The sequence below is a fragment of the Centruroides sculpturatus genome, unplaced genomic scaffold, assembly GCF_000671375.1.
Source record: "Centruroides sculpturatus isolate CEXI.00-Female unplaced genomic scaffold, Cexi_2.0 scaffold844, whole genome shotgun sequence".
Lineage (NCBI taxonomy): Eukaryota > Metazoa > Arthropoda > Arachnida > Scorpiones > Buthidae > Centruroides > Centruroides sculpturatus.
Window position 1 is genome coordinate 361,537 of NW_019385027.1, and position 26,487 is coordinate 388,023.

The window sequence follows — 26,487 nt, forward strand, 5'->3', positions numbered from 1 at the left end:
GTTTGCAGATATAAACATAACTGTTGAGGAAGAGGAAGCTGCTATTTTCTTTTAAGTTACAGTCGAAGTTTACTGAAATCTTTAATTTTTGTTACATAAAAGAAAACATTTTTTATTTTTACTCTACAGCAATAATTTAAATTTTATTGATGATTTATAGCATATTATTATGTAAACTAACTTATTGGCAATTAAACTGAGATTTTTGTTTTTTTATTTGTTCTATTTCAGAAAGTGCTAAGGCTAATGAAGACTGGGAAAAACGTGAAAATAGAGACCATATGATCATTCCATTGCTTATTCAAAATAAAATTCCTGATGGGTATGAAACTGAGACTAAAATGGATGTTACTTTACGTCCTAATGATTCAACTCTTACAGACTATGAAAATGTACCTGTTAAAGAATATGGGTATGCTTTATTAAGAGGAATGGGATGGAAGCCTGGATATCCAATTGGAGATAAGAATAAAAAGTATGTAATTTTAATGACAGTTTTATTTTACTTACTTGATAATTACACTAATATAATAATTATATTATTGTAGTTTTAATTAATGTTATAAGTTTTACAAACTAGAAATTAAGTTGCAAAAATAAATAAAAGAATATCTTGTTAGATTATAATATTCTTTATTTGCAATTTAGAAAGAATTTATATGTACAGCAGAGTCCCATACAATGTGGGGGATTCGTTACGCATTATAGGAAATCGCATTGTTGAAATCTGTATTATCACACGATTTATGAAAGTTTAAATCTTGGCCTATAAGTTGAAAAAAATGTATACCTCTGATCGACAAAATTTGAGGGTGTTGCTTGCTTGTGCATTATATGTGACTCTACTGTATAATTTTATATTACAAGCATAGATATCTGTCTGAAATAATCTGAATCTGAAATAAACATCATGATATTGTTTGTATATAATTAAAGCTATTGAATGTTTTTAAATGTGTTAATAGGAAAAAAAGAATGTATATATGTATATTGACTAAAATCTGCTTAATACTGTGATGTCATGCTTCAGATTTGAAAGATTTATACTGAGCAGTTATTTTATTTGGATTATCACATATATAAATTGTTGTGTTAAAAGCTTGCTTACATTATCAATAATTAGTTTTACTTTTTTATTGTTTCTTTTGTTACCTTTTGTGTTGCTTTTGGGCAATGGTTATGTATATAAATAAATAAATATCATAGTAATCCTTTAAATCTGGATCTACTCAATATTGTCTGAGTTTGTCTAGCACTAGTTTAAGCAAACCAAATATGTTTTGACTGATTTTCGTTAATCCTATTATTTCAATTTGTTAATGCTGCCATAGAAACTGTTTAGTATATTTGTTTTGATAAGTAGAAATGCTATTATAAATTTTTGAAATTATTATTATTATAATTATTAAATATTTTATTATTTATATATAATTTTTATACCAGAAGTTTACTTTTCATAAATGTATTAATTTCTTATGAATTTCTCATTATTGGTTATTTTCTAGTTGTTATATAATGAATTTTTAGTTGTTTGGTAATTGTTTGGTATTGTTTGGCCATAAAAAACAAATAATATTTATTTATTCATTTACGTATTTTATAATTGAATGAAAATGTCCATTGTAAAGTGTATTTCCACCTTCCTTTTAACAATTATAACCTCATTAAATTCAAATCAAGGAAAACAACAACATAAATATAGCAATATGGTGTATATATATGTATGTATATATATATATATATATACATTATAANTTGTAAATACAGTGCACTGTATATATAAAAAATTCCTTTGTATTGTTTAACTATTAGTGTTATAATTGTATGTATGCTAAGTTAGTACTATGTGTTTGTAAGCTGATGAGGGATCCTTGCACCCAAAATGCATTCTTTTCTAAATTTGATGGTGATTATTACAGACTAATTTTTTTGTGAAAGATCATTTTTTGGTCAGCCTTGGTGTGATAAGCTCTCCAAATTGTTAAAATCCTATTTATTAGGTTATCCAACTCTATCTAAATTAAACCAAAGATTAACTTTATCACTTAGTTTTTAAATTTTTTAATTTTTTATTTGCTTTTTAAAATTTTTTATTATATTTAGTTTTTTTTTAACTTTTCTTTCACTTAAATTAATTTTTGTTGTCACAAAATTTTGCCTTTTTGGGCCTACTCTCTTCACTTTTATCATCTGGTCTTTTTAACATAAAACTGTTTGAGGAAGTTGTTTCTTCTTCTCTTTTAAAATGTTTCTAAAATGCATAAGGCAAATGTCATTAACTAAAGCCATAACATGACTAATTGCAACTTTTTCTGGGTGTTTTCTTTTGACAAAGTCCATAAATTTCTCCCGCATTGCCAAGAGTTCTTTAATTTCACTTGTAGAGATAACCTCCTCCACCACTTGCCCTGCACAGGAATACCAATCTCATGTATAATCTCTCTTATCTGCTCTTTCTGTAACTCCTCCAACTCTTCAATTGTGAGTTCTTCTGAAAGCTGATCTACAAGGTCATTCACATCTCCCTCATCCACCTCCAGACCCATGGATTTTTCGAGGGACACAATCTTTTCTACCACTTCCTCTTCAGGTTCAAACCCTTTAAAGTCCCCTTTAGCCACAGTTTCTTCCAGTCAGAGGTCAATGTCCTCTTTGTAACACCCTGCCAGGCCAAGTCAATAATTTTGAGACGTATCACAATGTTAAAAATGATTCTTCCAGAACTCTTGACAGATGAGGTTGGTATTTTCCATAACCTCAAAGCATTGTTTGAAAAGATGTTTGATATACAGTTTCTTGAAAGTGGAGATCACCTGTTAGTCCATTGGCTGTAGGATAGGAGTGGTGTTAGGAGGAAGGCAGAGAACCTTGATGAAAATGAACTCCTCAAAGGTGTCATCTTTTGAGGTAGGTGTGTGGGCTGGCTCATTATTGAAAATGGCTTGCAGCAGTAGATCATTGTCCTCCAGATATTTTTTATGGCAGGACCAAACACCAAATTTATCTAATTGACAAAGAACTGCCCCATCAGCCACGCTTTTGGGTTAGCCCTCCACATGATGTGCAGTTTTTCCTTCAGTATTTTGTGAAACTTAAAAGCTCTTGGGTTTTCTGAGTAGGATACGAGAAGCGGCTTTATATTGCAGTCACCATCGCATTTGCACCTAATGGACATGCGCGATTGAATATCTGAAGATTATAGAACGTGCGTGGTTCGAATTACCGTTGAGAAAGTTCAAATTTTTAAAATATTTTGCATCAATCCTGAAGAAGGTCTATAAATTAGACCGAAAACGTTAGAGAACTGACAAAAGTAGACTGCATTTTATAGGTATAGTGAAATGTAGTAAAATTAAGGAAAATTTCATAAATGGAAAGTATTTTGTTGAATTAAAAAATATATTAAAAAAAATTAGAGAACTAATTTAAAATGATAAAAAGAGAAAATACATATTGATTAAAATTGAACAAACAAGTTCATTATTAAATCTACTATATAAAGCTAAAAATCCAGTTTCTTTCTGTCACTGTATGCCCAAAATGGCCACTAGGGGCACCCCTAGCTATTATTTAAATTAACAATAAATTTAGTATATTATTATTTTTATTTGTAATAGGAATTTATTATTTATACCACAGAATGACACAGCTGCTGCTAGAACACCCGCTAAGGGTGTGTCAGGCTACTAGAATAGAAGGATTAGAAGTACGAAATAATCTAATAATAGCGAGATTGAGGCTGAAGTTATAAACGCGAAAACGTGTACGTCAGACATTCAGTGCTGCCATCCTGTAAGCCTAGAAGTTTGACAATGGTGTTTGAATAGTCAGTGGAATCATGCTCAACATTCCAAACACCATTGTCAAATTTCTAGGCTTACAGGATGGCGGCACTGAACGTCTGACATACACATTTTTGCATTTAAAACTTCAGCCTCAACCTTGCTAATCTTAATCTTTGTTGTTTTGTTTTTTGCCTGGGCAACGACGGGCTCATCTGCTGATTTTATATAAAATATGTTTGCATGAACTTCTAAAGATAGTATAATTAAGATGCAATATGTATTATTTGGTCACAAGTTATCAGCTACACAGTAAAGGAATGATCTGTAGGAAATAGATAGGTGGTAATATAGAGTAGACATGAATTATTACAGATTCTCTTATTAGGAACTCTTAGGCAAAGCCCATAGTTATTTATTATATGATTATAAAATTTGAAACATAATATACAGTCAAAATATTTTATTCATTTTATAAGATTGAGTAATCTAAGTCATGTTTTCAAAACTTCTGGTATATGGAAGGTTGCTGAGTTTATTTAGAAGAAAGTATGTCTTTTGAATTTTTTTATTAGCTTTATTTAGAAGAGATGGTGACAATCCCATCTCTTCTAAATCTCTTCAAATCCCATCTCTTCTTCTTGAATAGACAGGCAAGCAGTAGTCAAAAGTGGATTGAAAATTCATAAAAAAACAAAAAAAAAATGGATCTTAAGATAGATTTTGATGAAATAGTCTACAATACCAAAGATTAAAGATATGTAGATGACATCATCTATGATAAAAGAATACTAGATATTGACTCTTTCGTTAAGGAAATTAATTTAATAAATAAAAATGTTCAATTCCAATGTGAAAAAGAAGTAGATAATAGTCTGAACTATTTAGAATTTACTATAGTTAGATTAAATAGTAAATTATTATTTAAAAAGTATGTTAAAGAATGTGCTACCGGTAAACTTATACACTTCAAATCTAATGTACCTTTATATATAAAAAATAACATTTTTTAGAAACACATTAACAAAATTAAAGAGAGAATGACCATGCAAAATGATCAAGAAATGGAAATAGAAAATATAATAAGAATCTTCTTCTTTCTTTATCCTCGTCTTTTCTCATGTTTATATGGGGTTGGTGTTTCCTTCTCTAATATGTTTCTTCCATTTCTCTCTTTCAAGGGCTTCTCTTTTAAGATATAATAAGAATGTTTAGCTTAAATAATTATTCTAGAACATTATTGTTAAAATGGTTAGAAACAAGTAAAAGGAAAAGAGAAAATGTTATATTAAATAGACAACTGGGAGTTGTTAAAACATTGTATCTGAAAATGGAATATGTTTTCAGTGTTTTTGAAAAATTAAAAAATTTAGATATTATTTTGGTATCAAACCATACAAGAATCGTAGCAAAAATGATTAACAGTAAATATAAAAATAATGAACATAATGATTTAGAAAAAGATACTGTAGTTTATTCATTGAATTGCAGTTGTTCACATAAAAAAGATACATTGGTGAAACTGGAAGGAAATTAAAGACAAGAATTAAAGAACATATATATGCCATCAAAAACAATTTGATCAGAAACATTGCAATATCGAAGGTTATGAAATTTTAAAGGATAGTATCAAGAGTATTCTGACAGAAAACAATCAAGAAGACTACAGGAATACACAGAAATTCTGAAAATACAGGAAGACATTAGAATTAATAGCAACATGGGACTGTGAAGCTACATGAGGGATGGAATGACATCATTTTTACATAACCTTTGAAACAGATGCTGAACAGATGTGGGAGTAAAGTCACATCATATTGTAAAATGAAAATTGTAACAAGGCAGTTGGTTTCACACAGTCTTATGGATTTTGTGTATTTATTTTGTTTAAGATCTGGAAACCAATTATTTTAATAATTGTAAGTTTGTTGTTAGTTTCCCTTTCTTTTGGTTTTAATATATTTAACAATATTTTATTATTAATAGTGGAGAACCGTCTACCAGAATTTGGAAAATATGGGAGAAAATAAGACATTTACTTGTCCCAAATAACTTGATATATCACATTAATACATAAAAAAATTTTTATGCTATATAGTTTTTTATTCTTTAGTATATGGGTTGTATTAACTATTGTAAATACAGTGCACTGTATATATAAAAAATTCCTTTGTATTGTTTAACTATTAGTGTTATAATTGTATGTATGCTAAGTTAGTACTATGTGTTTGTAAGCTGATGAGGGATCCTTGCACCCAAAATGCATTCTTTTCTAAATTTGATGGTGATTATTACAGACTAATTTTTTTGTGAAAGATCATTTTTTGGTCAGCCTTGGTGTGATAAGCTCTCCAAATTGTTAAAATCCTATTTATTAGGTTATCCAACTCTATCTAAATTAAACCAAAGATTAACTTTATCACTTAGTTTTTAAATTTTTTAATTTTTTATTTGCTTTTTAAAATTTTTTATTATATTTAGTTTTTTTTTAACTTTTCTTTCACTTAAATTAATTTTTGTTGTCACAAAATTTTGCCTTTTTGGGCCTACTCTCTTCACTTTTATCATCTGGTCTTTTTAACATAAAACTGTTTGAGGAAGTTGTTTCTTCTTCTCTTTTAAAATGTTTCTAAAATGCATAAGGCAAATGTCATTAACTAAAGCCATAACATGACTAATTGCAACTTTTTCTGGGTGTTTTCTTTTGACAAAGTCCATAAATTTCTCCCGCATTGCCAAGAGTTCTTTAATTTCACTTGTAGAGATAACCTCCTCCACCACTTGCCCTGCACAGGAATACCAATCTCATGTATAATCTCTCTTATCTGCTCTTTCTGTAACTCCTCCAACTCTTCAATTGTGAGTTCTTCTGAAAGCTGATCTACAAGGTCATTCACATCTCCCTCATCCACCTCCAGACCCATGGATTTTTCGAGGGACACAATCTTTTCTACCACTTCCTCTTCAGGTTCAAACCCTTTAAAGTCCCCTTTAGCCACAGTTTCTTCCAGTCAGAGGTCAATGTCCTCTTTGTAACACCCTGCCAGGCCAAGTCAATAATTTTGAGACGTATCACAATGTTAAAAATGATTCTTCCAGAACTCTTGACAGATGAGGTTGGTATTTTCCATAACCTCAAAGCATTGTTTGAAAAGATGTTTGATATACAGTTTCTTGAAAGTGGAGATCACCTGTTAGTCCATTGGCTGTAGGATAGGAGTGGTGTTAGGAGGAAGGCAGAGAACCTTGATGAAAATGAACTCCTCAAAGGTGTCATCTTTTGAGGTAGGTGTGTGGGCTGGCTCATTATTGAAAATGGCTTGCAGCAGTAGATCATTGTCCTCCAGATATTTTTTATGGCAGGACCAAACACCAAATTTATCTAATTGACAAAGAACTGCCCCATCAGCCACGCTTTTGGGTTAGCCCTCCACATGATGTGCAGTTTTTCCTTCAGTATTTCGTGAAACTTAAAAGCTCTTGGGTTTTCTGAGTAGGATACGAGAAGCGGCTTTATATTGCAGTCACCATCGCATTTGCACACAGTTAAAGAGAACCTGTCTATCATCAGTTTGTGGCCTGGTATCTTCTCATCAGCTGTGATGTAAGCCATCCTTGTGCTTTTTTTTTTTTTTTTTTAATAATTTTTCACTTTACCTCAAGCAAAATCATACGTTTTTGCTTTTCACCACTTCTCTTACCCATGGCGTCACTAAAGGAATTTTGCAAAATAACAGCAAATAAGTCACAACACAATACAACAGAGATTCTTCCAGAGTGAGGTGAACATGTGTACTGTGAGTGGAAATACTTTCAAAGCTTAGCACTCTCTATGTGAACTAGAAGATATGTAACTGAAACTTAATCATACCTTAAAATTCAGCTTGTATCTCAAGGCAAAAAATCAGCCAAACTCTGGCTTGTAAAAAGCTCATATGTCGGTATGCTTATATCTCAAGGCATTACTGTATATAGTTTTGACAACTAATTCTGAAATAAATTATAACAGAAAAATTAATAAAAGATTGTTTTAGCTATGTTTTTAAGTACAGCATGATTAGCCAATACCTGTTTATACATAGTTCTACATTATTGAAGATGAACTATGGAAGAGTACTTTTATGAATAAAGACAAGTGAACATAGCACAGCATAGAACATTATCTTGGTCAGATGATGTATAATGATTAAAAGGGGCTCTAGAAATTTAAAAAAGAATTTATTCTGATGATGACTTATAACAATATGAATTTTAAAAATAAAGAAAATTAACTTTAGTTGTAGTTATACATTTACATTTATTTTAATCAATATAGTTGTAAATATAAGTGTTCTTCTGTATAATTAAAAGTCATTATGTTCAATAACTAGGTTTAATCTATAAATTGAGTGTATTGTATATGATAATGCATCCAAATTTAGTTTCTTTAATAATTTACCAAACGTTCTTTGTTGTTTGCATTTTTGATTATCCAAGGAAGGATTATCATATTGATGAGTACTATATTTTCTACTTACAAAATATAATTTATTAAAAATGTTCTATATTGTAGTTATTTAAACAATGAAATTATAATTGGAAAATTTATTTTTATGGTTGAAATTTTAGTTAAATAAATTATTATTTAAATTTTATAAAAAGAAAATAATTTTGTAGATAATTAGTTCTATAATCTGAATATTAAAATTATTCAATTTTAAATTTTATAGAGCTGTTACACCTGTTGAAGTTGTTGTTAGACCTAAAGGATTAGGGCTTGGTGCTGGTCAAAATTCAACAAATAAGAAATCTTCTGTTGAAGAAGAAAATCTAATATTGAAAAGAGGTTGCTTTGTGTATATAGAAAAAGGACAGCATACAGGGGAGTATGGTCAGGTAAATATATATATTTTCTTTCTCCTTGAAAAATTATTAATAATTTAATGATTTGATTGATTTTTCAAACTATGATTTATAGATTCCTTTTATAGTCCATTAAGTCAGCAAGTTTTACATTAGAATTAATAGCAACATGGGACTGTGAAGCTACATGAGGGATGGAATGACATCATTTTTACATAACCTTTGAAACAGATGCTGAACAGATGTGGGAGTAAAGTCACATCATATTGTAAAATGAAAATTGTAACAAGGCAGTTGGTTTCACACAGTCTTATGGATTTTGTGTATTTATTTTGTTTAAGATCTGGAAACCAATTATTTTAATAATTGTAAGTTTGTTGTTAGTTTCCCTTTCTTTTGGTTTTAATATATTTAACAATATTTTATTATTAATAGTGGAGAACCGTCTACCAGAATTTGGAAAATATGGGAGAAAATAAGACATTTACTTGTCCCAAATAACTTGATATATCACNTTTTTTTTTACTTTTATTTATTTCATATGATATTTGAAGAAATCTTCATAATTTTTGTTCAAATTAGAACATCTTGCATCACTGCAGAACCTCCCATTCAAAGTGATTCAGCATCCACCTTACAGCTCTGATATGTCCTCTTGATTTTTGTGTTTTCAGGCCTTTAAAAAAGTTTCTCAACGGTTGCAGATTCTAGTCTGACAGCAAAATTTGAGCATCTGTAACTGAATGAGTCATTCAGCAGTTTTCCTCTTTCTATGTAGAGGGTACATACAAACTTGTATCGTGTTGGAAAACATGTCTGAATGCAAGAGGTGATTTACAAGGATACACTGTAGTCCTGCTATAGACCGTGTTTTATACAGTCCAGTCTTTTTCATTTGAACAACTCTTATATTAATTTTGAAACATTTTATATTAAAAATTATACCACTGTCTTTTATATATTCACTTCTCATTTAATGATAATTTGTAAAATGACTATTGCCCCATAGGATCTTAAATTTAAAAATCATTCAAGATTGATGATTACTAACTTTGAGTGCTATCTTCATGCTTTTTTAACTACTAGTTATCAAAATTGATGAAAGTATTTCATTTCATTTAAAAAAATTAAAAAAAAAAATGAAAGATTTTCATTTTTTAAAATTTTGTTAACCTTATACATTATGGCTTTTAAATAGTATTTCACATTTAAATAGAATTAGGACTGAAAAAATAATGGTGCTTTAATAAATATTGCATATGTTATAGTAGCATATTGGTATAAATTACAATTGTTAAAAATTTTTGTGAATTATGAACTTAGGATGCTCACAACATGTATATGAAATGTTTGACTAACAGTAGATTCCATCAATAACAGAGTTATAGAAATTTTTATTTTTGATCAGTAAACAAGAAAAATATAAAATTGAAAATTACATAATCATAAGTATTGTGATTTAAAATTTATTTTGTAGGTTGAAGGATTAGATGAAGATAATGGACGTGTCATTGTAAAGTTAGCAAAAAGTGAAGAAAAAATTACTTTACCTGAATTATTTATTAGAGTTGTAACAGAAAGAGAATATAATAAAGAAAGTCGAATTATTAGTGAGTATATTATATCATATTATTTTTGTTTTTTATATGTTCTTAAAATTATTTATTTATTATTATAAGAAGTTTTTTTACAAATTTGTATCAAGATAATATAATATTCAGTTAACAAAAATTTACAAAATTAAAATTAAAATTGATTGTAAAAATATCATTTGAAATGAGAAAAATATATTTTTAATGAAACAAACTTTTTCATTTTATTTTTATTGATAATTATATTGGGTAAAGATATAAAATATAATCTCAAAATTTGATACTTTGGATTTTGTGTTACATGGCTTTTGATACATTGAGTTAGTTATATATTTCTAGGCTAGATTAAAATATTGAGAGAGAGAGAACTTCAAGAGAAAGACTCATGTTTAACTGTGTTTTTTACTTTATTTTTCTTTTTTCTCTCAATTTCTTAAAAATATAAAAACATTAATAAATATTTAGTGATAGTTAAGTACAATTAAGTTGTGAAATTTAGGGAATGAGCATGGAACAAACAGGCATTGAAACTGAATGAATTATATTTTCATATGATAAAGATGAGAGAGTTTATTTTTATTTTAGTATATATAATTGAAAGAAATAAAATTTTATATAATTTATATTTATAAATAAATGGTTAAAAGAAGTGCTATATTATTCAATAAATAAAAATTAAATTTGAAATTATGAAATTATTCGAAAGCAAGTGATCTGAAAAATGTTTATAATTAATAATGTTCCTGATATTTTGAAAATTTATTAAGAATACTGTAATCATTGATATTGTAAGTAATATTACTTCATAACTAATCTATTATTTATGGAACAAATAAGTATTGGCTACTATAAAGTAAAAATTGATTTACATTATTACAGTAATGGTTTTATCCATGCTTTATTTTTATGGAGAGAAACCACTTAGCAGTTTCCTTACACACTTGAAAAACGGAATTTCATGATTATTTGAGAGAAGTGTTAATATAAATGTTTATTTTTCAATTATCATCTTTTTCTCTTATTATTAAGAGAAAATAATACATTCTCATTATGTAAAAAATATAGAAAATATGAAACATATATATTTATTTTTATAATATAGGCCTCTTCTAAGTTTAGATCATATTAATATATGTTAAAGTTTTTGAAATTTACTGAATTTTAAATAATCATTTTAAGTTGTGATTACTGTTATGCTAATAAACAATACAGTGGAACTCTGATTAACCAAATATCCAATTATCCAAACCACTACTTACCCTCCTCTCTCCCACTGACACCATGCTGCAATTCTCTTATATCATATGACTGCATGATCAATGGCACCTATTTGCTGTGACAGATCCAAATGACCAGTAGGATGTATTCATACATTGATTAAGAAATAATTATGTACTGTACAGTATGTGTACAATGCTGTGGTGTGTTACTCTGTAATTTAATTTTTTACATATTAAACCACTTATGCAAATTTTCAGTTATCCAAATTATCTGCAGAATGAATAAATTTGGATAACCAGAGTTCTGTAATTTATTTTTTATGAATAAATTAAAAATATATATATATTTTTTTAATATGGATATAATAATTACTTGTGTTATAAATACAAACATTCACAAAGTTTATATTTATTTTGTTAAAAATTTTTTAAAGAAATTTATTTTCATTTCTAACAATAGTTTTTTCTTTTTTAAACCAAATTATAACAAAAATAGAAGCATGAAGTGAAATAAAATGTTATGGTTATTTTAAACTGTTAAAAGATGAAGATAAAAATTAGAGTATTAAACTTGACAATGTTAATAGTTTGCTGGCTAAAATGGCTTTGCTTTCATAGATGTGGTTGTATGAGCTACACAGGTATAGATTGCATTTACAAACATGAACAAGTAAAAACAAGTACAGTAACTAGGAAATTTTAGTATTCTCTCTTTTTTATGTAGTATTAAATTTACAGTAAATTGGAGTTTTGACTACACTAGATTTAATTGGATTACACAACTAGAATTAATGATGATTTAAATTTATTATTTATTGATATCCAAAAACTATAACTATATTGACTAAAATTAATAGAAGAAAAGATAATTCATATGAAGGACTAAATCATATTAATAAAATGAAGCTTTATGCAAATCTGAACCAAAAATTGTAGGCACAGATGAGCTATACCATTTAGATTATGTCATTTGCATTACACTTAATTATTCAGATTAGTCTTATTGGAATTTGATCAACTAAACCATGAATAAATCATTATTGTTTTAATTAACTTAATCTTTTTTGCAAAACCTGTCTGGAAAAATAATAATTGGAAAAATAAAGGACCAAATTAAAGAAATTTATAATATATTTAATATATAAAAAATTTATCTTTCATGTGATATCAAAATGTATATTAATTAAAATACCTTGCAGCAAAATATGAAATCTTAGGGCAATTTTACAATATAATCGACTGAATGAATTGGACCAGTTCCAAGTCATGTTGCTATGACAATACTAAGTCACTTGACTAGTAGTTTCAGTCAGACAGATTTAAAAAGATAATGTTTATAGTCTATCAGAATAGTCAGTGAGCTACAGCCAATCAAACTTTGGATTTATGAAAACTTGCATAATGAGAAAATATGGCAAAAAAAGTAGATTTTTCAAAAGACTGATAAATGAAGATAATATCTGCAAATTTATGATATTAATTGGGCAGATTACAAATATTAAAAAAAAAAAGAAAAAAAAATAGGAAAACTTAAAATGATTGGCTGCTGTTTTGATTCTTAATTTAAGAATGTAAATTTGTACAATGTAGATATTCACTAAAAGGAGAGCAAAAAAGGCTTGGATGACTTGTGAGATTTTTTATGACTGGATATAGCAACTTGACAAGGAAATATATGGTATGAACACTGCTTTCGGACAATGCAACTTATCATAACAGTAATGATTTAAAATTGACAAATACAGAAACTACTATTCTTTTCAATATTTCAATCATTCTCCAATCTTTGGATGCAGGAATAATTGCTTCATTCAGGAAATATTGACTTGAACAAACTGAAAGTGATTTTTCAGACTCTAAAGAAATTAATCTCATCATTAACTATCTTGATGCTTGTTTACACTGTTGTAGGTTTGAATGAAATTTATCTTGCCTCTGTTACAAACTGCTGGAAGTCTATGAATATAATTGCATGTGAAACTCAAGAAGATCACAAAGTAGAGAGAACGAAATTTCTGACAAACTTCAAAATAACATTGGAAAATTGAAGGTGTCGTCAAATTTAGCACTCAAACACTGAAGTGTTCAAAGTTAGTCATTTGAAGTAAAAGATACCATTGTATATGAACATCAGAGATGAAAATATCATGAAAAATTACATTCTGAATATTGATAAAAAAACTATCTAACTTCTGATGAAATCAATTGGGATTGTGGCTATGAAGAAGAAAGATTATTCATAAAGAAGCCATGATTCCTGTAAATTGTATCATTAAATACAAATCTAAAATGATGATTTCTCAGCTCAAGCAAAAAATTTATTTATCATGTAAAATGTAATTAAAGGAGTCAAGTCTGCAGTGCAAACCACAACTGTAGATTTTCTTTTTAATGCAGTAAACAAAACTTAAATCATTGAAGCTAGATTGTTAGTTTTTTTCATTTATGATATATGTTCACTACTTTGATGTATACATGAACAAGGTTTTCATTATGTTTGTTTTGTGTGTGAATGCATGAATTGTTGTTCAATTGCCTTGTTAAATTATGTTTAGTGTATACTTTTAACAAACTCAAATGTAGCCTTTTAAGGTCACAGCCCAAATGCATGTTCTTCAAATAGGTGACATTAGGGGAATCTGACTGTAAATAAAAATATTGTATAAAAAATGGGAAATGAAAGTAACAATAATAATAAAAAGTGATTTTATGTAAACTTATAATGAACAAAAGTAATTTTGTTAAAAACCTTGATTTACTTTACTTTTGTTCTAATTTCAATATTATGCAAGATTAAGTTGTGAAATTAAATATATTGTACAATACATGTAAAAGGATATTTCAGTTTTAAATACTCAGTAATGTATTAGATGCAATAATAAATTAGGATTAGAAAAAAAATATTGAAGACTAAATACAAATAAAAATTTTGATGTCTTCACATATCCTTTACAACCACAGGAACACAACAAGAGTAGAGTCAACTTTTTTTTTTAGGTTGTTTCCTGCTTAAAAATATGTAAAATTGATTTAAATGTTTCTTTGTAAATTGTGTTCCTGTGGTTGTGAAGGATGTGTGAAGACATCAAATTTTTATTTGTATTTTGTCTATATTTTTTAAAAATATATTTCATCCTGGATTTTTATAAATTAGGATTAGATTTAAAAAATGAGTTTTTTCTCAATAAATCAGTGTGTGTCAATACTTCATTCTTTTACTTACAAGTCCCACAAAAATGATTTTAGTCAGATAGTATAACTAATTACTAATTGTAACAGAACCCTGATGATCAAAACAATCAGTTGGTCATGATGCAATTCTCCAAGATTTGTCATTAAAAATATAAATGAAATTGAGTCTCATTGGCATTATCAAGTAATTTAATATATTTACTTTTCATTTAAAAATTTCCAAAAATTGTTGACAGAACTTTATGAGAAATTAGTTTGTTTAATTGTTGGATTATTTCAATTTTATAGAGATAAAAAACATAATTTTACTTCAAAGATTATATATATTATATTGCATAAAATAATCTCCAACTCAATGTGATGATCTTGATAATATTCTATGTTTATATAATAATAAACATTGGCTTATTAACATTATGTTTATGACTTATGACATCATGCTCTGAAATAGAACCTGAAGTTAGAATTATCATAAGTAAATAAAATAAAATGATTCTGTAATATGCAAGACAATATAAATAGTGACTATAAATTTTTGCATAAGACAAAAATAATTTTTAAGTTTTTAAAAATTACTGAATTGTTATCAGATATAAGAAAGAAATGCAAAAACTTTGTCCAAAGCCCAATATTTAATATCATAAATTGCATGTGTCAAAGAAGCCTTTAAATCAATATGCAAAATTAAATAAAAATAAATTCTTTGACTCAGAATTCTTTCACGAGATGTCTTCAATTCAAAAATATAGATTGAAATGTATTTAAAGAGTTATAGAAGGTGAAATTAAATGCATATTACAGGAGGAAAACACAAAAATACATTGATCTAAAATATGTAAAGTATTTTAGAATATAACAAAAATATTAATAAGTCATAAAAATAAGATGTTAACAAAGTAAATTTCTAACAAGCAATTTCAACCAGGTTGAAATGAAATTAAAATTAAGTATTTTCCATGAATCGGAATTCATTATTTTTGGTATTAATTTCAATTTCACTTTATACAATGCTTTATTTTTTTCTTTAAATATTTGAATAGTTTAAGCTTTAGAGATTATTTGAGAATTTCTTTGTTCTTGGCTTCAGGATGCCTTAAAGATTTAATAAAGGTAAAAGCGCATTTGGTTAAAGAATTGTACAATATTAAATATAAAGATATGTGATTTAAATGATTTAAGATATTGAATTGTTTTCAGATAATAAACATTACAAATTACTTGCTTATTTGTAAAATAAATTTATTTAATTTTCTATTTTTCATTTAATTTAATAAATAAACGTCATTCCTATATATTATAGTATAATTTATATGATGGCTAACTAGAAGCCTTTGGGCTGGATCTGACCCTCCAGGTCATTACTTATGCCTCAGGCAATATCCCATAGTTTCAATCAACTGATGAAAAGTAATCTCTCATGAACTCATGAGTTGTTCAAAGAAAAGTATAAGATGTAATATAATTTTTTTATGATGATGATATTTCAGTCATGTGTACATATCTGATAATTTTTATGTATTTTCTTGCTGAGAAGTTTGAATATGGAAATGAGTCTTTGCACACTATGTTCATGAAATATTTCATGATACATATCTGTCCATTTGTGTTAAAATAATTAAAATCACCTTTAACCCATAACTAGTAGTTGTAGTTTGATCTCTTATGTAGTAGAATTGATTGAGAAAGAAAACTTCAATTTTTGTGTTTTTGCCATTAGGTCAGTTATGAGAATACTAATAATGTGAAACTTTCAGCTTTTGACATAGTTGCTCTTGGAATCTGAGTTGCCAAATATTCTCATTAAAAATAACATTAAATGCTAATATTTTAAAATTTGTTTTATACTTATTGCAAGATCAATCAATACAACTAATAGGTATGTGGAGCTAATATACATGATATATCAACAATACTGTATTAAATTCCTTTTATGTTGAAATGTTAATTGTATTTTCTTTTGTTTATTTGTTTTTTTACTAGTCATATAATATATATATAACTAGCAAAGAGAATAATATTATATATATATATATATATATATAATATTAGGGGTTTGTTGCTGCCCCTCACTTGTTCAATAATGTCTGCTACTTAAATTAGTGGCATTAATTGGCAATACGCAAGATGGATATTTAGGAAAAAATTTATAAAATGTATGTAAATAAAAATTTGAATTCTTAATTTTTTAAAATAACTTTTAAAATTAAAATTTTTAAAAAGTAAAGTAGAACCACACTGTAATGAAACCAGATCACTGCCATTATCATCTGGAGTAGGAGTCATTTTCATCTCAAATAACTATAAATACAAAACTAATTAGGAAAATAATAAATATATAAGTAATCAAAATATATGCAGATTATGATGAACTTCTAAATTAAAAAGTGTTGTAAATACTTAATCACTGATTAAATCTTTGAAATGAGAGAGAAATCATGGGCACTTTTGTTTTCCTGGAGTAAAACGCTATAGTTAAGGCTATTTGTATAATTGGCAGAATATAGTTTGTACCATTGGTAAAACTTTGACATCTGATTGATGTAAGACATTTTTTGATCTTCATTATATATATATATATATAACATAAATAATTATATATATATCTAGTATAGTAAAATCATAGGACCAATAAAAATTTGACATTATATTAGAGTTGTTGTTACATTCGATGACATTATAATCGGGTTAAACTGTATATTGTTTGTGCAAAATAAAAAAAAATAATTTCGGATGATACAATAGCCACGATTATTTTTTTCAAAAATGGGAAATTTTCGTTACGCATTGAAAAAAATTCAACCCGGGCCGACACGCAACAGAGAGAAATTTTGAAATTAGATAGGTTAATTTCATCGAAGATGCATCGTGGACGTGGCCGGTGAAGTTTGAACGATCATGTCCAAAAGCAGCGATATCAAAGAAGATAGGAGAATGAGAATGAGACCTGCCTTGAGCACCAAAGTGATTCCATCTCCGAGACATAGTCTTGTCCCAAATACGGTTTTGCCATTTTATTTGTTAGATATTAATTTGTTTTAATAAAACATCAAATGTGAGATTAGGAAGTTTGTTTCTATGCTGTATACTTTTAACATAATTATTAAATTAAATACAAGGGAAATGAATTTAGCTGAAACTATATACAAAAACATTTGTGAAGAATTTTCAATTGAAAACATAATATTTTAGTTTTATTCATTTAAAAGTAGTGGAATACAGTATGATGAATTTTGGATAATAATAATCTGAATATTGTGTACGTTGAAATGCATTAAATAGTTTACTGTATCCATCAAAAAATTATTAATTCATATCAAATACTTCAATTATATTTTTTATTGATAATGTTAGTTATTTTGATGATAAAAAAAATCATCATTAGTAATAGATGAAAATAATATGTTTTAATAACTTAAAAGATCAACACCTGAACAAGTGACAGATTATTTGAAATCTAACATTTTTGGTCTATTTATAGGCCATCATCAGGATACAGAATCATTTGAAAATTAGAAAACATTCCAGCATCATATTCAAATTATGAAATTCAAAATGGTTAATGTAAATAGCAACAAAGAAATGTAATAAATACATAGAGTAAATACATAGAATTAAATATGAAACAGGACAAAACACTACAAGTTTCAAATTAATAACTTTAATTTAAAACTATAGCATGTAAACAAATCCTGGGCATTTTTAAGACAGTGAATGCTTCTGGAAGTTATATAAGAGAAACTTTTATGCTTTGGATATTTATTCATTTGTATATATGTTACCGCTAAAGCTCGAAATCCGTTAATGTTCAGATTACCTAGCTAATCTGCAGATTAACTACGGTGATCCGTTAAAGTTGCTAAAATTGTTCTATTTCTTAAATTACCTAGGTAATGTGCAGAGTATCTAGGTAATCTGCACATTACCTACTAGGCACTCGGTAAAGTGAAAATAAGATTTTTGCTGGAACAACAGCAACGTTTCTGTACGCTTAAATTAACATAATGTTATTTATTTAATTTTCAATATCTAAAGAATCAAGTTAATACAATCAAACAATTAACAAATTAGTTGATTGAATCAATCATCAATCAATTTAAAAAAGTCTAAAATTACCTAGGTAATTTGAGATATAGAACAATTTTAGCAACTTTAACGGATCACCCTAGTTAATCTGCAGATTAGCTAGGTAATCCGAACATTAACGGATTTCGAGCTTTAGCGGTAACATATATAAATATCCAAATATGGCATTTCAAAATCAAGACATTTTAATTGTTTTTGATAATTAAAAAACACATTTTAATTTTTAAAAAATACACAAATGTAGTTGTATTCAAAGATTTATTATGATTATGCTTAAATATAAATAAATACAAATAATTAAAATCATCTAATGTTTGAATATATTGTATTTAAATTAAATGGAATGTTAGCATTGATAAAATGGATCAATATTTTTATAAGTAAAACATGTAGAATATATAAAACAGGGTATCATTACTGTTTATATCAACTCGCATGGTATACATGATATAAGTAGCAATAAGTAATGTGCAGTATTAAAATTATTCTCTCATAATTTATGATTACTGTTTTCTTATATTCTACATGATTTCTGTTTAGTTCAAACGTGCCGATTTGGAGCCGGCCAAGCTCATCAACTTTGGCGCCAGGTTCTGTTTCAGGCACGCCGTTCCACATTTTAACCTTATTAATGTAAGTTAATTATAATAATATTTTTGTTATGTAATTTAATTTATAGTTCATCTTGTCAAATTGCTTAAATGAATGAAGTCTCTCTCAAATTCTTTGTCAGTTTAATAATGGTTAAATCTTATTTATAGAATAAAAATTTTTTGCTTGATACTATTTGTGATCTAGAATTTCATAATTATTATTCATTGATTTTTTTCTAGTGTTTACTGTTCATTGTTGTAATATACAATTAAAATGAATTTTATTGAAAATTGTTGAAATTTTTTCCTATTGGATTGTTTGGATTATTAATTAAACATATTTTTTGCTATTATATAAATATTTTATTTGACAATGATTTTAAACTTGCTGTTTATTTTTTGGATTCATCAAAATTTGATTTTATAAATTTTTTTTGTGTAGGAAAATCCACAAATCCTTATACATGTATTGAAAGATCTTAATTATACTTGCTGAAAATATCAGGTCAATCTGAAAGTTGTTTCTGAGAAAAAAAAGGCATTTACAAAAATGCCTGTAGGCACATTAGGATAAGAATTTTTAAAAATTTATTGGCTAGTAGCTCAAAATATAAACTTTCTAAACTAGTGTAATGAAACTATGTTCTGAGTCTGTTCAAGTTTCAAAAAGTTCACAAAAATAAGAGGAAAAATCAGTGAAAAGATGATCATTGGTCTCTCAGAGTTTCGAATTATCCTCTATGAAGCAGCCTTTTGAAAATATGGCAAAAATTTACAATGATGATGGATCATTTTAGTGCAATATCAAAAATTGTTTTGTTCATTTTTGGAGGCAACAGCACTGATGACAAGTCACACTCTGGATCATTAGTGGTGATCTGGTGAGGCAGCTGGTTACTGCAAATACCTGATTCATACAGAAAGAGATAGCTGAATAATGCCCAATTCAGAAGCTAACAGTGCTCAGCTTGAAAGGTGCTGAAGTGACTGAGCATCAAGTACACAAGTAGCAGGTGTATGCTGCAGATTCTGATTGAGCATAACATGCATGACCATATTTCCAAGTTTGCATCACCTCTGAATTGATCCCAGATTGATTATTATTTGTGCCTTCTTCATTACTTATTCATGTGCATTCTTACTATTATGCCTTCTTCAGTTGTCTTGTGACCTGCAACAAGCAGTGGATTTACTATGACCTGAGGTGCTTATGTAATGACCAGTGAACAACCACCCACAAGTCTTAAAGAACTTTGAGCAACAAGATGTTATGTTCTGTGATTGTCATGGTATCATTTATCATCACCTACATACTCTTAGGCAAAAGAATCAACAGCAACAGTTACTGTGATAAGCTTGATAACTAAGGCTACAGTTGGCAAAGTTTACTCATTGTTGGCCAACTAGAAGAAAGTTTTATTCCATCAGGATAATGCTAAACCAACATACAACAAAGAAGACAATTCATTGCTTGCAGCAGAAGGGCTGGGAAATCATTGATTATGCTCCTTATTTGTTGGACCTTGTCCCCTAGATTTTTACATGTTTTGGAGTCTGCAAAATCATTTTGGTGATCAAATGCTGCGTAGACCATCTGCTGCAAAAAAAAAAAAGATGTGGGCAACTTCTTTGTTTGAGCTGGACAATTCAAAAGTTGGTCGTATGCTGGTCCTGGATCATAACCAACAATGGCAAATACTATCCTGATTAATTTTTTTTATATTATCTTTGAATAAAATCACATTTTCTGCATCCTAATTTTCAGTAATGATTTCTGATTTTTTGTGTGTATTTGTAGATTTTCATGTATCTCGTACTTTTCTTGTCAGATAACTTAATTCATTAAAAAACTTGTTTCATTTTAACATTATTGAATATAAATTTCAACCAAAATGATTTGCTGATATTAAATTTAAATCTTTTATATTGAGCGATATCTTCAAAATAGTAATATAAAAAAAGATATTTAAAATGTAATTGAAATATATTTTACTTTCAATTTTTCAGATAAAATTTTACATTGTTCCAAATTATTACTGGAAGTTTACATGAATATTAAATTAAACAATCATTTATACTGCAACCATTCTAAATATATTCTGTATTTGAATTGTGAGAAATATTTTAATGAAATGTGAAAACATCATTTCATTATAATGATAATAAGCATTAAGTAATTTATATTAATCTAATATTGCTGTTATAAAATTTACAATTTATTAAATTCAATAATTAACTTATTCTTTTGTTTTTTATTAATGGAGTTTGATAAGAAGAATGAAATTTTGGAGATGTATATGATTTGTTCAAAATAGTTGTTTAATAATCTAGTGTTGCTATATAACCTTGCCTCTCTTAAACCAGTTTTAAAAAGTTTGTGAAAGAATTTCTAGCTTATGTCCATTTTAAAAATTGAAATGAATGATAAATTGTATTAATTGTGCTTTTATTCCTTCCATTTGTTCATAAAGGTTCTATTTTTATCATTATGTTTATTATTACTTATTATCAATATTTTTTATCTAAATAGAAATAGAATATATTTATTGTTTTTACAGATGATATTATTATTAAATTTGTTTTTATTATTGTAAAGAATTATAATGCATTTAATAAAAAGTTTATTGTCTGTATTTTTCTCTGCTTGTCTTCTATAATTTTTCAATTAAATAATATTATTTAGATCAGTTATAATTGATTAACTTGTTAGAGTCTCTGCAGAATTAAAACAGTTTAATATACTCAATTTGTTATTTTTAATGTTGATAACATTAGTTTACAGCCATTTTGCAACTGTGGGAATAAAGTATTTTTTTTGTTAGTTCCTCTGTGCTGAACACAAAAATGAAGTTAAAAATTCTCTGGTATGTAAAATTTTCAAGTTGTGATCTTAACAAATTTTAAAATACATGATGCAGAGACTTAATTTTAAAATACTGATATGTGCAGACTATAGGGCTTTACTGGAACTTCAGGATGGTTTTACCAAATACTGTTGTTTTCTTTGTCTTTGGAATAGTAAAGCAACACAAAATCATTTTAAAGTAAAATAATGGCCTCAGAGAGATGAATTTGTTCAGGTCATGCTAACGTAAAGAATATACCTCTAGTTCAAGGATTTCCAAAGTAATGCTGCTGTCTGCTGGGGTAAGTAAATTTATAATCTAAGGGTTACTAGGATCAAGGTCCTGACTGAACAGTGACTTTCATCCATTAAAACAGGTGAGAAGAAACATTATATTTGTTTCCAGACATCGTGAACAATGTACAGTAAAGACAAAGTATGAGGTTCATAGAAAAGTTTTTCTAAGAATATTTCCAAGTCTTTCTCACACAAGAGAAAATGGGTTAGGGGCACTGGGGATACAGTTGGAGACATTGGGTAAAAGTTTATGGAACCAGGGGACAGCAGCTCAAAAAAGTTTGTGAATCATTGCTCTAGTTCAGGGATGGCGAACCTTTTTGAGTCTGCATGCCACATAGTAAGCATATTAAGCATACTTTTCTTTAAAAATGATTATGCATGCAGAAGTTTTAGACTTCTAGTAACTATATTTAAATTTGGCCGAAGGGCCAAGCGGTCAAAGTGGTAGCTTATCGCTCTTGTGGACCTGAGATCAAAACCCCAGAAAATTTTCAGGTGGTGATTTATTCTTCACCATCCGACTGTTCCATTTGGAGTTAGCTAAATAAAAAAGCCCTCTTAGTGACCACAGGGCAAAAAGAGTTTTAAAATATTATATTTAAATAAATAAAATAATATGCTATAATTAGAGTAAATGTAAAGAACCTGATTGAAAAAGATAATAAACCAATATTGTATAATACATTACGTGCTGGATGATTTCTTCGATGAGCCACTTTTGGGCACGCGNAGATCAAAACCCCAGAAAATTTTCAGGTGGTGATTTATTCTTCACCATCCGACTGTTCCATTTGGAGTTAGCTAAATAAAAAAGCCCTCTTAGTGCCCACAGGGCAAAAAGAGTTTTAAAAAACTAAATTTAAATAAATAAAATAATATGCTATAATTAGAGTAAATGTAAAGAACCTGATTGAAAAAGATAATAAACCAATATTGTATAATACATTACGTGCTGGATGATTTCTTCGATGAGCCACTTTTGGGCACGCGTGCCATAGGTTCACCACCTCTGCTCTAGTTGATCTCAAAAATGTTGTGATACCCCACTGCATATAAAACTTGGATTAATAAAAACCTTCATCAAAGCAATGGATAAAATATGTACTGTTTTCAAATACCTTAAACAGATTTTTTTCAAAACTAAGTGATACTAAGCTAAAATTACTTCAGGATGCACAGTTTGCTTAAAAATTGAATGACATTGAACTAAGTGCAAGGACATCTTTTAAAAGGAGTTATAGCAATTTTTGGGCAAGAGATAAACAGAAAACTACAAAAAATACACAAAGGAGAATTACTCAAACTACAATAAAATGGATTGTGGAATGTCTCTTAAACTATTTTTTTTACATTCGCATTTAAATCTTTTCCCTGAAAGTTTGGGTATCATCAGTGATGAGCAAGGGGAGAAGTTCCACCAAGATATTCTAACAGTGATATCCTGGTGAGATCCTGCAGTGATGGGAGACTATTGCTGGTTCATTATGAGAGAGAGTAATATGAAATATAAATGAAAATCAGCATTTGCAAAAAAGTTATCAACGGCATATTGGCCATAAATGTAATTTCATATATATTTTTGTAAATGAAACAATTTTTTTGGTTTGATATAAGTTGAATTTCACTCCTATTTTTTTCCTATATTTACAATAAATAAAAATAATTATATTTTAGAACTCAATATATAAAAAGTTATGCTTGCCATATTCGTAAAAAGGATGCTTTATAGACCGCTAAACACTCTCTCTAATATTAGTCACGTAAATTTTTTTCATTTGTTGAGTAGTGTAATCTTTTTTGTACAAGAATTTACTACATAAATTAAGAAAATAATGCTTTATTTTGAATGCAGTTATAATTAAAATAATAATTATTGAGTCAAAGGCTTATAGAAGTTTAGATGTAAGTTTGTGCTTTTAAAAATTTTAAATTTCTCTTTCTGTATTTATATTAACATTTATAATGTGCAAATTTCTTATAATTCAGGAACATTTATAATTATATAACATTTGATTTCCATCCTCCAAACCAATAAAAATTCCAAATGCAGATGATAAAGAATAAAATTTCAAATAATATTTAAGAATTATAAAGCATACTTATACAAAATTTTTATATTGTGAATATTCAAGGAGAAGCATATGTTCTATATTTGTCAAACTATTTGCTACATGATAAAAAATAACTTATGAGTTATTTTTAAACGAGGAAACAAACATGAATACATGATAAGTGGATGCTTCTAGAAGATATTCTTAGGTACAACCAATCAGATAAAATATACCCATTAAGTATTTAACTCTTTAAGAATAGGTAGGTAAGGTTATTTTAATCCTGGCTGTATATAGGAATAGTAGTGCTTGGTAAATGACAAAATTTGTTTAACGACAAATATGTTTTATTCATTGGTGAATTGTTTTTTGATTGAAAATTACAAAAAAAAAAATTGTAAAATAGTCTTGGAGGAAACAGTACAACAAAACTGCCACAGGATGCCACAATATATTAGTAAAGCTTTAACTAACGTATCAATATGACATTTAAATAATAATTTGTTATTGAATATAGTTAAAAACTTTAAGGGAAAGATCATAAAACTAAACATTTGATTATATAAAATGAACAAAAAATCACTGTGCATCATCATTGTGTTGTTTGTAATTTAGATACACAGGGATTTTTTGATCAACCTGTATATTAGAATATTGTGGTTTTGTTTTGTTTTTGACATACTATTCAATCCTTTATTCAAGTGTAATAGAATCATAGAATATAAAAAAGTGTTTTTTATGAAATTCAAAAAAATGTTTAATTTTGTTTGTAAATGTATTAAAAGAATGTTCACAAATATTTCATTTTCCCCTTCAATCAGCCATGCCATTAAAAATTTCTGTCATAAATGTTGTTTAACCTTCCATCGGATGCATTATATCAATTTGATACATCATGCACATTTTAAATTGTCATTTCTTAACAAAAAATTTTTAGCCATGCCTACTTTTCAGTAACTTCATTTTTCTCATTTCTTATGATAACTTTTATTCTTAAAATTTGAAAAAACTTAAGTGATTAATTAGTATTTATTAGTAGTTAAATAGTTAAAACATGTAACACTAAACATTTTCAGATTTAGTATCAATTTTATTTAATGTAAAATTGATAATAAATCTGCAAATTTTTAGTTAGATAAATCAAATTTTTTCCTGAATCTTAACTTTTTTTGACAGACAGACATGATTTATATCTTATAAAATATATTATTTATATATTAGTTTTTACATGTTGGATAGTGACAAATTATATGTAAAATGATTGAACAAGTCTTATATGAAACCATTGTTTACTATAAATTTTTATCCTACAGATAAAAGAAAGTATGAAGAACACAAAAACAAGTTAGTTGAAGAAAAATATCATGATGTGAAAAAAGAACATAAACCAAGAAATTCAAGTAGAAATAATGATAGACAAGAAAGGCCTAGAGATAAGTACACAGAAGAAAAAATCAAAAGACGACGGCATTCACCTGAAAATAAGAGGTAATTTTTTAATATGTATAATTTTTGTGATTTTGATTGTTTAATTCTTGGTTTTTGTTAAATTAGAGTAAGTTTCTACATGTAAAAATATTTTGGAAACTGGATTTGTTCTATTTATTCATTCATAGTATTGAAATAGCATTTGATACCCATGACATTTTTTTTAAATCAATTTATAACATTTTGTAAATGATGTGCTCAAAATCAACAGCTGAAGATCTTTGAAATTTTTGCTTGTTAGGCATTTCCAAATGTGAATTATTTCTTAGAAAGTTGAAACCAAAATGTTTTTTTTTTTTTGTTGTTCATCTTAGTTCTAAAAATAACTTTTTATAAAGTTATAGAAAGTAAAATGAATCAAATCAAATCAAATTCATTTGAGCCATGAGTGAAATCTAGGCTGACTCATCTTAAAAATCAAGTTTTAGAATTCAAAACAGCGTTAAACTTAGTATGAACAAGTATTTTTACTCAGAATTGCATGAATTGCATTTGGAAA

General features: G+C 27.4%; 1 protein-coding gene across 2 annotated transcripts in view; it reads left to right on the forward strand.

Moving 5' to 3' along the window:
• LOC111633616 (G-patch domain and KOW motifs-containing protein-like) overlaps positions 1-26,007 on the forward strand; it is a 51,978-nt gene extending 25,971 nt beyond the window's left edge. The window contains exons 3-6 of one of the 2 annotated variants that reach the window (XM_023378222.1): positions 232-475; positions 8,492-8,657; positions 10,102-10,234; positions 25,814-26,007. In XM_023378222.1, coding sequence (XP_023233990.1) covers positions 232-475; positions 8,492-8,657; positions 10,102-10,234; positions 25,814-25,992 — 722 coding nt within the window. In that variant the 3' untranslated portion in view covers positions 25,993-26,007. Of the gene's footprint in view, positions 1-231; positions 476-8,491; positions 8,658-10,101; positions 10,235-19,251; positions 19,345-25,813 lie in introns of those variants that run through there. The other variant, XM_023378223.1, reaches the window with a different exon arrangement.
• Positions 26,008-26,487: the final 480 nt, after the last annotated feature.